The 14,390-nt window shown below is 39.3% G+C and overlaps 1 protein-coding gene across 1 annotated transcript in view; it reads left to right on the plus strand.

The window, feature by feature from the left end:
• Positions 1-8,456, plus strand: part of prdm6 (PR domain containing 6) — a gene marked incomplete at both ends in the record, with an annotated part of 107,593 nt that extends 99,137 nt beyond the window's left edge. The window contains 2 exons of the mRNA XM_083913009.1: positions 431-607; positions 8,342-8,456. Coding sequence (XP_083769135.1) covers positions 431-607; positions 8,342-8,456 — 292 coding nt within the window. The remainder of the gene's footprint in view (positions 1-430; positions 608-8,341) is intronic.
• Between the last annotated feature and the right edge of the window lie 5,934 nt (positions 8,457-14,390).

The raw sequence follows: 14,390 nt of genomic DNA on the forward strand, positions 1-14,390 counted from the left end.
GCACTTTTTCCCGACCGACAGGGAGCGGTTTCTTGAATCGGTTGGGCTCCGTTTGATTTGAACCCAAAAAACAGCGAACCAGCCCGGGTTTCCCCCAGTTTTCCACTGAACCTTTAACCAGCGTTGCACAACGCACACCACTGACGTCGTCACAGTTGAAACAGCTTTTTTACGGTTTAAACGGTTCAAAATCTGGTACATGAACCCATTCCCTGTCGGTTGGAAAAATGGCTTTCTGTCGAGGAGAACGAACTGGCAGGTCTCACTGGGTTAAATGTGTCCCTAACAGGGATGCCCGTAAATTATTTGACCTTTTGTGAGCGAAAACAGTTCTGTATGTTTCAAGAAATGTCCTGGAAAAGGATTTCTTCAAAAGAGTGTGAACATGATACACACCTCCCCTCTTTCTCCCCCGTCTCTCTCTCCTCAGACCGTACCAGTGTGGCCACTGCTCCCAGTCCTTCTCCCAGCCGTCGGATCTGAGGAACCACGTGGTGACGCACTCCAGCGACCGACCATTCAAATGCGGCTACTGCGGCCGAGCGTTCGCCGGCGCCACGACGCTCAACAACCACATCCGCACGCACACCGGGGAGAAGCCGTTCAAGTAAGTAACAGTGAGTACCCCCCTCCCATCCCACCCCCACGGCCCTCTGCTGCCCCTCCCACGCATGCTGCTGACCAGCTTCACTTAGATATGACACCCAGCTAACACCTCCTGACACGCTCTTAACCGCCCGCTGGCGCCCTCATCACCGCTCGCTGACATCCTAACTATCGCCTGCTGCCATCCCCGCCACCAGAGGTGTCTCTTTTTCTAAAAGTCACGTTTCAACTAAGGAAAAGGAACATGTCATTTGTTTCAATTCACCAGAATTAAACTAACGTAGCCGCACCTTAAACGGCGCTGTAGATCGGACTCATCAGGGTCTTGATTTTGAGTCATTGTCCAAAAATAAAAGACTCAAGCAATTTCCCTCATAATTTAGTTCATTTATAAGAGACACAGGTTTTATAACTCTCGTGAATATAACCCAGTTATTTCCATATATGTGTTTTTTATATACTCGGACGTAGACACGTGTAAATACAATTACCATAAAGGTTGGAATACAGGGGCACTCAAATTTAGCAGCAGCTGATTTAATTATTGACACACTAGTTTGTGTTTGATAACAGGATATTTTATTTTTTTGATATGATATATTTGAGTTGGAGGAAACGCCAAGCATGATGATCCTCCAGGTTGTAAAGCTGAAGTGTTCTTTTATTCATTTATTTTTAATTTGATAAATTTATGTCGAAAAACAGAACACAAAACTATACAAAATTAAATTTGTTCACAACTAAGAAACAACATGAAAAAACGTATTTAATCTTACCCCTTATTCACAATTCAGTAGTTATCTTTTTATCAATTTACTTCACTTCATGATGGGGTGTAAATTTGTGCGCTATAATATATAATATAATAATAATGCATCTAGTATGTACAATTTGTAAATGTAACTATACAATAATAATATTATTTAATTTTATAAATAAAATATGATATATATAAAGTAATACAATATAATTTATACATATAAGCATCCATATATGCTCGTGTATATTCACATGTATATAACCATAAATGTGCATATATAGCCCATGTTCATACACAAAGCCCCTCTGTTGCTTGTTTGTTTTTTGAAGCCCTCCCTGTCCCCAGTATCTTTTGAAAATGATTGCCGTAGAGCTGAAGCTGTGGGAGTGGAGCTCCTCTCCAGAGAGATGCTGGTTCACATTAACATATTCAAAGCCCAGTGACCCATGGATTTATTTTAATGTGAACGGCATTTGCTGACCCTGAAATACTCATAATAATCAATAAGGATCAGTGCTGGTGGAATATGTATTTATGAAGCTTTATGATATAGAGTTTTAACATCTCAGACAGTTATTTTCACAAATATAGAAATGTCATTCTCTTCTTTGTTATTTTGTTAAACGTGATTAATCTTGTTGTTCTCTTACCTTAATTAAAGAGTGATACAACTCGCACATCTATCTGATCTCATCTTAAAGAGTCGTAACACTGTCGCCTCCTCACATTATAATTTATCATTTTATCACACAAAGGAAAGTATAACAAAGAGTCAGGGCTGGGTGATATATAAGAAATTTGTATTTCATATCTGGATAAGAACATATATTAAATACCATTTTACGTCATGGTTAAGCCTTTTTTGGGTTAAATTAAATTTTATTTTCAACTTTAGTGCAAAATGAACATAATGTGAAAGAATCAGAACGTACAGTAAAGCAATGTCCGGATGACGTAAACCTTCCCATAACGCAGTTGTAATGTTCATTTTCATTGTTGATTAATCTGTTGATTATTTTCTACATTAACAGATTAGTAGTTTGGTCCATAATTGACTGAAAATCATGGAAAATGTGGATCTATGTTTTCCAAAGCCGAGACGACGTCAAAAAACAGAATATTCACATTTAAGAAGCTAAAATCAGAGCCATTTTGACATTTCCTTCCTAACAAATGACTAAAACAAATGAATCAATTAACAAAATAATTGTTCATTTTATTAGTTGATTAATTGCTGTTTTAGCTAAAAATTGATATAGAAAAATACATACGATTTTTACATTGTTGTGAGGATCTTCATATCGCCCAACATAAAAACTTTTAATCGGATTGAATGTTGTGAGTCTTTTGGGTACAAATAAGATTATTATATTTATATTTTAGTTTAATTCCATTTTTCTTCTGGACAATTTTTTGGTTTTGCGGTGCAGAAGACATCTCAGCCTTATTTCTTCTTCTAGGTCTTTTGCATTATTCATGATGCATGGAAACTTGAATATTCTGCTGTCATGGCTGCTGTCACCTATGACCTTTGCTCTCCTTATTCAATGACTTCCTGTGATGGTGACCGTTGAAAAATCTCTGCTTGTTATTTTATTTGTGCTTGTTGTAAATCACAAAAACATTGAGTGTGAATACAGAAGCAGCTCGTTCACAACAGTGATGGAGCTGATGAATCTCTGCACACTGAGACCACTCATTTCTATTTAAAAAACAAACTCTGATATAATTAGAGGGCGAGCCACACTGCAATTAGGTGTTTCTGGAAGCTGCTGTTGTCACGCTGTCATCCCGTCAGCAGTGGAGGACAATAAGGAGTCCCCCTGTGGACGCAGAGGTCAGCATTCAGGCAGAGGGCGATAGGGCGACAGAGTAACGGTATTAAAGAACTTGAAGAAAGCAAAATAAGGGATTTGAGTTGTGGGAAATCTGAAGGGAGGGTATCAGGGGAAAGTCAGGGGGTGGGGGGAAACTAATTAATGTGCTTAATAAGCAATCAGAGGAATCCAAAGTTGTCATTGATGCGGAGAGTAAAAGGGCAAGAAGAATGAGCCAGAAAACGAGAGGGAGAAAGAGGAAGAGATCACGGTGTAAAAAGTGAAACGGCGAGAAAATCCGGTTTAAGCAAATCAGCGTTCCTAATAAGCAATCGGAGGAAACCCCCCCGAACCTTTTCATCAGCACTTCAGAGTCTCGGTGGAGGCAGAGCGAGACAAAGACAATCATGGACGAGCGTCAGAAATCTTTAGAAGATCGATGGCCTCGGGGAGTTATCTCCTTTCGGAGGGTGCCGCGAATAGATTAAAGCTGCCACTGTCACTTTGTCAGGAGGAAAACGGTCAACTTTATTTTCCCCCGATGAAGAGAAGGAGGCAGGGATTCTGTGTGGTCGGCAGCTTTTTCAGCACTGACACTTACTGGACTGTGGAGCCTGTCAACTGCTGCTGCTGTTCTCTTGTTCCACTGCTTTCTACTCAGTCTCAACTTCAAGAATCCTCCTGAAGACTGAAGGAGGCAAAGAAAGTTTTAAGGCATTGAACGAGATGCTCCCGGTTCCCTTTTACTTTTCTTTAGGTTTTGTTCATCATTTATTAGTCGCTCAGAAGGGAAATATACAAATATGAGGAAATAAAATGATAAACCTAATGTGGCTAGAAGCTGGACTCTGTATCCCCATCTGCCGGCAATTTGAATTCACCCTGCACCTGGGTCTTGAGCAATTCCTCCAAAGAAAGGATGTATTTGCTTTACTGCTGACTGGTTTGGGTAAAAGTTTTTCCGTCGTTCTGCGTATAACGTTATCCGGATTGTTGGTCTGATTGGTTGAAGGGCTGTCCAATTGCATGCAGCCATTTTAACTTGCCACCTTTTGTGCAGAAGAAAATGACAGCAGCCTTCTCAGACCAATGTTCAATAGTAGATTGAACTTGGTCTGGCCATAGCCAGGCTAGCTAAAAGCTGTATATGGTGATAGAGTTGAGTGTTGAGCAGGACTTTGGTCAAGGCCAGCTTAATTAAGTCCAAGACCAGGTCCAGTAAAGAGAGACCAAGTCAAAACAAAGTCTAGGGAAAATTAAGTCCTGTTCAAGACCATAAAAGACCAATCTGGTCTTTAAGTCTGACGTAACACCCTTTCAAAAATACTATTTTAGCGTCCAAACCCTCCGTCCACCAAAGCAGCCAACAACGGCTGAACCTTTGCACCTTTTACGATCACTTCTTTCTTTAGTGAGAGACTTTTCATTGACAGGAAAGAGGTAAAATGACAATGCAGTCGTTGTATTTCTACTCAGATGAGAATAGTACTTTGAAACAGCGTTACGTCATGACTTAAAGACCGGATAGAATATTTCTAATGCTAATATAGAGGTGGAGGATGGCCTGACGATTTAACACACCAACAATTTACCCACATTTGGCAGCTGGTGGGTACTAATTTCAGACCCTGGTTAGGAAAAGATCATTGATTGGCTCACAAACATAGTTACATAAAGTCCGGACACAAAAAAAGTTACAGTTGCCATTTTGATCCCCAGAGGACACAAAAAGCAGTGTGGTTGCTTGACCCGTCCATCCATCCCGACCTCTACGCGTTACACTAAATACTTCCTTTGTTTGCTCCTAGGATAATCACTACGGCCACTACCCACTGTGATATCGGAGTGATGTATTTTCCATGTCATTTTTCGACGTCTAGTTTCACTACACCGAAGGGGTTGTTTTGTAACGCCAGGCGACATCTTTTTTAGACCTTTGCCAAACGTCCAATGTCGACCTCCATGTAAGGGCTATTTACAATCCAAATGTGGTCATTTGTGGACGTCTTTTCAACATCAAATTTAGACTCATTCGAGACTATTTCTATAATAATAAATATAACCTAGCACTTGTGTGCCGCCATTCAGCGGCTACGGCGCTATTGGTCATTGGTCACCCAATATAGACATGATCTGCATATCTATCCGATGTCCAATGTTTAGTGGGTAGAGGTCTCAGTCTAACAACAATCATACATATGGTCGTTATAATCAACAAATGTGGATTTTTTTTTCTTTAGGGAGGCCTGTAACTCAACTACTTGTCAAAAATATTAACCCAGTAGAACTTAGAACAAGTAAAACCAGTCTGATGTCATCCCATGAGGTTCATCCAAAAAAAAAAAAAACCTGAGATTCTGGGTAGAAATATGTACGACTAGATGTGTTTCTGTGATAAAGTCCTGTCTAAATTTCTGCCTGGATGCTCCCACAGTAAATTTAAACAATGCTGTTAATGGAGACTTCTTGTACTTGTCTCTTTCTGGTCCCATCAGTCGCATCAATCTGTGACTGAACACAATCTGAACTTGTTTACTTCCCACTCTGTCCCGTTTTATAGAAGAGATTAAGATAAGAGGTGGGCTGAAGCTCCACTGATCCTTGAGGGGAAAGTGATTAAAGCGGCCTCTGTCATTTTGTCAGGACAGAACCACTCAACGTTAATTTTCCTCTGCAGAACAGAAGAAGGAGGTGGCCGGTAACAGACGCCGGCCGGTCGATAGCCAGCGTACTGCGGCCGCCTTGTTGCAGCTCCGCTCTTTGTTCTGCAGGAGAATCATCTGCGTGTCTGTTCCGGTGGATAAGTCTCTGTGACAGAGGGGCTTCAGAGAAGCTTTGATGTCGGTGGCTGTCGTGGTTTTGTAAATTTACAGACGGATTAGAGCAGGAACATCCACCTTGAGGGCAGAGCACTTCACTTCAGTCTGGTTTGTTTTTGTTGCTTTCTTAAGAAAATGTACAAAAGGAGAAATTGAAGATCCATCTGCTAAAGGACTGATGTTTATAAGTCTGTAAGATGCCTCGTGCACACATTTAAATACACTAGCTTGAAGGTCGTAACATTCAGTAGAATCAGTTGTGTCCCGAATTCTACTTTCAACTGTCAGAGACTCAACAACTAGTATCCCAAAGTGTCTTTTTCCATTGTTCATAATAAATGCACTTTTGTTGTCTAAACTTCACTGTCACCTTTTGTCGTCTAAACTTAACAAACTACTTTTGTCGTCTAAACTTAACTGTCACCTTTTGTTGTCTAAACTTAACCGTCCCCCTTTGTCGACTAAACTTAACCATCAACTTTTGTCGTCTAAACTTAACTGTTACCTTTTGTCGTCTAAACGTAACCGTCACTAAACAATTAAACAAACCTTTCGATGAGAATATATTGTGTCAGTGTCACCAAAACGGACAGTAAATGATTGCGTGTGTTGCCACAGAGTGACACAACTGTTGTCCAAACACTATTTCAAACACATAAAAGAGCTGTATTGTTGCATTCATCATTTTGATTAACACTTTAGACTTTAGACTTCATTTTTTTTGTTATCAAAGCTGTACAGATACGAAGGGCGATGTCTGTCTGAACAAACATCATAAAAAAGGATATTTGTGCATCTAACTTGTGTTTTTAAAAATGGACACATGATTAAACACATCTGTTTCCTGCAGATCTTCAACATTTAGCAGGTTTATAAAGTGTAAACCCACAGACAGTTGGTTTGAATGCGTTCACGAGTAAAGGTTGTTCGGTCCACACTGAGCCTCAGCAGAAAAAAGGTGTCTCTTCTACTTTATCTAACCAACACCTCCTCCCCGCCGCTGCTCCTATCTGTCTAACAGCATGTTAGTCTTGTTTCAGGGCTGCTGAGTCCAATACCTCAACACAGCTTTCTCTTTGAAGACCCCGACACACACACACACACACACACACACACACACACACACACACACACACACACACACACACACACACACACACACACACACACACACACACACACACACACACACACACACACACACACACACACATCTATATACATTTAACTGCCCCCTCACCCTCCTCCAGCTCCGACTAAAAGCTCCCTCTCTCCTCTCTTTCTATTGGAAGTGACAGTGACGCTGCTTTATCAGGCCTGGATATGTCTGTGTGTTAAAGTGTGTGTGAGCCGGGAATACCCTCCCCAGCCCACGAGATAGATTATTGACAGGTTGGCCGTGTGTGTGTGTGTGTGTGTGTGTGTGTGTGTGTGTGTGTGTGTGTGTGTGTGTGTGTGTGTGTAATTTGTCGGTCAGGTTGTGAAGATCAGGGCAACAATTACAGCTTGCTGCTCCGCTGGGCCTCACACACACTTTATACTGTCACTGGATATTAGAGTTAACAGGGACATGTGCGTGTGTGTGTGTGTGTGTGTGTGTGTGTGTGTGTGTGTGTGTGTGTGTGTGTGTGTGTGTGTGTGTGTGTGTGTGTGTGTGTGTGTGTGTGTGTGTGTGTGTGTGTGTGTCTTATAGGGCTAATGTCTTCTTCTTTTTTTACATTTGAAGATTTTATTGATGTTTTCAAATGAAGCTTCAAATGTCTTTCATCATATTTGATGACATCCAAATAAAGTGATTAATATGATTAATTTGCCAACAGATACATTTCACTACTTCCTTTTTCAACTTTCACATTAAAAGCGCTATGCATTTAATGTTAATGTTGCACCTCATTAAGAGGCAATTCAACAAAAGAAAATATCTTACAGTAGCTAACATCAGGATTTCATTCAAACTCTGGTGCTACCGTCAAAATAAAGAAGAGCCCCCGGGTTTAATCCGAAGGAGCAGACTCTTTTTGTCCATTTCTATTATGTTTTGAATCTTGTTCGGTACAGCTCTAGGTGTGTGTGTGTCTGTGTGTGTGTGTGTGTGTGTGTGTGTGTGTGTGTGTGTGTGTGTGTGTGTGTGTGTGTGTGTGTGTGTGTGTGTGTGAGTGTGTGTGTGTGTGTGTGTGTGTGTGTGTGTGTGTGTGTGTGTGTGTGTTTAAAATCCCTGCTTTTCTGACATTCTCTAGATGCATAAACTAACTGTATCTTATCTTTCTTTTTGTGTGTGTTTCTCTTCCTGTGTGTGTGTGTGTTTCTATTCCTTGTGTATTTCTGTGTGTGTGTGTCAGGTGCGAGCGTTGCGACCGCAGCTTCACACAGGCCACTCAGCTCAGCCGCCACCAGCGACTTCCCAACGAGTGTAAACCCGTGAACGAGAGCAGCGAGTCCATCGAGGTGGATTAACCCTCCGACTGTTTACTGACAGCAGCTAAATATGAAAACGCTTCTTTTGTCCTCGCCGTTTTGGCTCTCCGTCCACACTCAAATGAAAACTCCGACCTCCAATTTTTTCACTCACAGGACGACTACCTTCAGCAGGCTGATGTCAGAAATTTAAACGACATAGATAGTTTTCACCGTAGGCTGCAGGACGAGTAGACGTTGTTTTTATGCATTGATTCTTTAATATCATTTCCCAACCCACGATAACATGCTCTAGTGAACCCAGACAATATCAATGATCAATATTTCTAGGTATAATTTATGAGTTCACAACATACAGACAGCTGTTAAATCATCCGTAGTAACCAGTGATGGAAGTGCACTAAGAGGTACTTTGAGGTACTTTAATTTTATGCACCTTTTATTGTACTCCCCTACATAAAGTCATTAAAAAGCCTCTTGGATCAGTGAGAAAATGCATCGTCACAAAGCTGAAAAGTTGACTTTTTTACAGATAGGTGGTTCTCGCAGGACAGCCTTGCTACAAACACTTGACGATCTTATAGAATGTGATGCATCGATGCAGATTAAACTGCCCAACGGGATATAAAGGAGTTAAAATTAGCTCAACCTTAAACATCTATAGCAGGAAAATACAACAGTGATCTGGTTAATCCACAAACATCAGATATAAGAGGAAAATAAGTTACTGCACCAGACAGATTTAACTGTATGCCGATGACACACACTGTTACTTCAGTGAGGTTTTGAAAGCAGGACTTTGACTTGTAGTGGACTTTTACTGCAGTAAAGGATGTGAATGCTTCTTCCACCTCCGGTAGTAACCTGTGTTTTAAAGTCTGTGCAGATTGTTATCTTTTTAATCCTTTAAAATAGGGCTGGGTCATATAACGATATGTATCATCAAAACAATGTACACCGTATTTCTTCAAATAGTGAGTCACCTCCACTACAGAAGGTAACAGGCCTTTATTTCTATTTCCCTCAGTTTGATGAGCAGAATTGGTCATACTGTATTTTAGTACGAAGCCTCCTTTTGATCTGAGCTTCCTGTATTCTGTATTTCAAAATAAATCACTTTAGAACACTTCAGAACAAGTGGTTAAATATAGCATGATTATTTTGTTGAATTTATTCAATTAATGCCATGAAAAGGCACATAATGAGTTTATTCACCCTTGTTTTTCTCATCTGCCTTTGTTTGGTCCAACCACAACCCTGGTCATTATTCCTGACCATTATTCCTGACCTGGCCTTTATTTGAGCAAATACGACTTTTCATACATTGTTTCTATATCGTTTCTATCCCGATGCTGAAAAACCAGCAGCTGAACTGAATTACAGCAATATTTACGTCATTTGGACAACGCTTAATGCTCTGAACGTTGCACGTTCTCATCATTTTGCACTAAATTTCTTAATAAATGTGAAAATACTTTTCATTTGTTACGTATTAAATTCTTTTTATTTACTGAATTATCAGAAAACATGCTATATCGTGACATATATCATTATCCAGATATGAAAGAACTTATATCGAGATAAAGATTTTGTCACAATCCTCAAGCCCTTAAAAAATTTGGAAAACTACCAGACCAATCTGTTGAGTCAAAGAACTTTAACACCATTTTAAATCTGAATACAGACCCTCACAGGGTACAGGAAATGCTTATATTCATGTTGATCTAATTGTCTCAGTAGCAGGTAAACAGGCAGAGACATTAAATCACTATTTTATACTTGTTCTGCTGTCAGACAGTAGAAACAAAAAGATGTAAATGAGACAAAATGTTGGCGCTCAACATGCAGCTGTGATCAAACGTTTTGTAGTTTTCTGACTAAAAAAAGAACTGTTTCCTGTCGTCCTGGCGTTTCAGTGTGGACAGAGATCTTTCAGAATAAACAACCTGAAAATTGGCGGTTCTTTGAGAGCGTTTTCTGATTCAGCAGGCTGATTTCCAGTTTTGACTTGACTGACTGACCGACTGACTTGTGTCTGGAGAGACTTTGAAAGCCACATTCATCCTGCTGGAGAGAATCCTGATTCAACCAAACCAAAGATCCTTATTTCCTTTCCACAGCAGAGAAGAAGAATTTTATTAGACGAAGGAGACTTTTGTTTTTGTACTAAGGATATTTATTGGAGACTTTTTGGGAATCCCGTCAGGTTTTCCTCCAAAGAAAACTCTCTTGAGACCAGGACAAAAACAATGAAATACCAAAAAATTCAGACTGATTGTCTGTTGTAGCTTTACTTTTCGGTTTCTTTCTTTTTTTTTGCAATAGCGATGCCAAAGGAGGGCGCGACCAAAGCTAACTGACTCAGAATGCACAACGAGCAACAACACGAGCGTCTGAGGACGACGCTCGAGTTTTACATCCCAACATGAACAAGATAAAATGACACGGAGTATGTATTGTAAAAAATAATAATAATAACAAAAGGAAAAAACAAACTTAAATTATATTTATCTTCTTGCTCATATCATGCTACGGGCACTTTTGTTTTAAAATGTTGATAATTTAATTTTTGATGTTGGTAAATGTAAAGATGGCAGAGAAAGGAGGGAAATATTGAAGAGACAATGGACGTTATTTCTTATAGAAATAATTCCACACTTCATATGGAAATGTGTGAAATATGAAGTTGACACAGCATGTGTTTAATATGTGTTTGGGTTTGTTTTTCTCATTACATTTTCAGGGTCGACATTTCTTCTTTTTATAAAGATGACATCTGATCATCTGAGGCACAAAATCCAAAAAGGGCAAATGTTTCTGCTTTGAAAGATACTTTCTCATCTCTCCCATGATACGTGTTTGTTTATTTGTTACACAATGCAACTTTGAATCCATTCACAAGCAATCTCAGATGTGTAAATAGTTCTGTGTCATTGCGATACACTTTGTATTCAAACGAGCGACGGTAAAAGCACAGTTATTATTACGTGAACACCAAATAGGTTTTTGTGCCTGAGAGTTAAAAAAGCTTTAATAATGATAATAATAATAATGTAACTTCTCTTTCCAAAGACCAACAGAGTGCTGAACTGATGTAAATCTACAGTGCGAACCAAAACTCAGAGAGATGTTTCATTGCAAGAACAAACACATTTTATTTTTACCACGCAAGCATCTGTGAAGAGTTCATGAGCAGCTTCAGAGTCAGTTAGTATCAATCTTTTATTTATTTACCGTGAACGCAAACTGCACAGCTACACAACTAGAACATGTGCACGTTTATGTGAAAAATGTTTGGCAAAAATCCCGTTTGGTGTCATCATGTTTGTGGAAGATGGTTCCAAATGCATCCAAATCAACGGTTCAAAGTAACACATGGAAAACTTTGAATGAGCCGTACTAATGAGAAGTGTGAAATGTTCTGATGCCACAGATTCAAGTTTTAACTTAAAGGATAAATGACCGCAGTGAATAAAAGTAATCATTTTTAACCTGTTTCCTTGTTTTCCATTGAGCTGTGAACACAAAGATACTTTTACAGAAGATGGTGAGTTTATTCTGAAAAACTTGATGTCATCAAGTGTAAATAATAACACATATTCCTATATTTAGGATGTTTATCTCCATTTAGAGCACTGAACCAACTGCTCTTGAAACTCTTACAGACGCGTTTGTTACTAAAAGTAAAAACAGTTGTTTCCCCAAGTGATACATCTCTTTATTCAGATTGCAGATTGATCCAATGCTGTATATATAGAAAAATAGAAACTATGGGATTTTTATATGATGGATCAGTGGGTGAGGTGAAATACATTTGACTGAATCCCAAATGTGAATATGAACCAGAGCTCTGAGCAAATTCATTCTCCGTTCTCATACGTCAGGTTCAGAGGGTCGGCTTCCAGAAAAACTGAAGGGAGACGCAAAGTCCTCGTCCTTGTCAGAGACTTGCTTAGATATTTCTGTGAGTAACAGTGGAGTCTGACAGTAGAAGCCAAAATCAAATCCATTTGAATTAGTTTGACAATCTCTGAATCCAAAGGCCGAGAAACGGTCTGAAAGCGATTTAGCCACTGATGGCAAGGGACCACATTTCTGGGGTTCTGGGCAAAGACTTCCTCCTTCGTTTGGCAAATCCGATTAGCAACTTGTGAACCAAGATTGGAGTTGAGAGACAGATATCTGCGTACGACTGCAGATAAATAAACAAAATACCCCAATTTTCCCTGCTGTTAGACTCAAGGGCCATCAGCATCAAGAACTATAACGTGTGAGCGTCCACACTGAAGAACGTTGTGCTGTGCACAGCGTCGCCAATCATGCGCTGCACGCTCGTCCCACATCTTCCGCATTATTGTGTTTCCTAAATGCATCAAATGATCGCACATAAAAGAGGCAGATACATTTATAAAACACTGGATTTAGCTTTTATTTGTCTTTATTCTCATTAATAAGAAGAAAAGTCTTCCAGCACCAGGGCGAGGAGGAGTGAGGCTATTACACTTTATTCCTTATTATCTAGAGTTTGAACGGGACGTCCTGTTGATTCAGAGGGATTCTGATTGGCTCCAAGTGTTCCTACCGTTCGTCAAATCGCTCTGTAAGGGATCCAAACGATATCGTTTCCATCGTCTAGTCTGACGTCGGCTTGAGTTCGAATCATTCTTAAAACTTAGTTATTGTTATTCTTATAGTTCTTGGTGTGGGCGACCCTTAATAAAGGATGATCTAATAAAGCTAAATCCTTGTTAGATGATAGTTAATGGGTTCTGAGATGTCGGCCAATGCTGGACTGTGCACGTGCATGTTCAAACGTGATTGGTCCATAGAACTCAAACTACAAACAGAAACCAGAACTCTTCTGATACCCAAACCTTGTCCTGTTGCTACAGATTCTGTATTCATAAGCAGAATCTGTTTATAGAGATTAGTTTCTTTGACTTCATGTTGAAGGTCCATATTCCAGGAGGTACTTGGAACTCCAATCGTTCATTGAGGACCAAACTTATTCTTTCTTGACTGTTTTTCAAAAATGTAAAGATTAAATCCTAAATCCTAAATCCTGCATTTAGGTTTGAATCCTAAACCCAAATGCAACGTCTCAGCATTTTTTGAAGGCTTTTAATTGTGAAAAAACACATCAACTCTTTGTATGATATCAACCTGTTGTCTCGGCAGAACCACAACTGAAGTTTGCTCTGAGCTCTGACGGTGATAATCATTTCTTCTGTAATCTGATGGAAGCAGTCGTGCCAAACAGAAAGACTCTTATGAATCCATTTTGACTCGATCTTGTTTGCATGATTTATCTGAGCCCCCCCCCCCCCCCCCCCCTTTTATAAATGAATGGCAAAATGAGATCAAAAAACCAAAAAGATGTTATTCCGTAGGAAATAAAGCTGATATCCAGTTTTGATTCTTATCAGTTATTCTCTCTGTGGTTTTATTGTTGACACTTTACGGAAGATGATCCTCTAACGTTTAACAAATGCAACTTCACTCTTCTTTAGAAATGATTGGACTGTGTCGTGCAGAGAAAATCAACCTTTAACAACAATGACATTGACATTGTTTGATGAAAAGAAAAATATATATGAAGTGAGGAGTGGAATTATTTTGAAATATTAGGGCCACTGATTTTGAGGGTTTAGTCGACAAATGTTTTTGAGAAAAGTTGGATTTTGACCCAAACACTGAGTAACTGGTTTCATTTCCCCTGATAATAAGATCAGGTGCTTATTGGTCAAATCTATAATTTCAGGTCATTTTTCTTGAAGTATAACGACTTTATTCTCATTAAATTTCAGCTTCTGTTTTTAAATTATGACTTTATTCCCAAAATTAGGACTTTATTCTTGCGATATTACAACTTTTTTTCTCAACTTCATTCTCAAATTTACAACTTTTTTTTAAAATTAAGAATCTATTCTCATAATTAAGACTTCATTCTCACAACATTACTGTTTCTTGCAA

This window comes from Echiichthys vipera (assembly GCF_963691815.1).
Source record: "Echiichthys vipera genome assembly, chromosome: 4".
Classification (NCBI taxonomy): Eukaryota; Metazoa; Chordata; class Actinopteri; order Perciformes; family Trachinidae; genus Echiichthys; species Echiichthys vipera.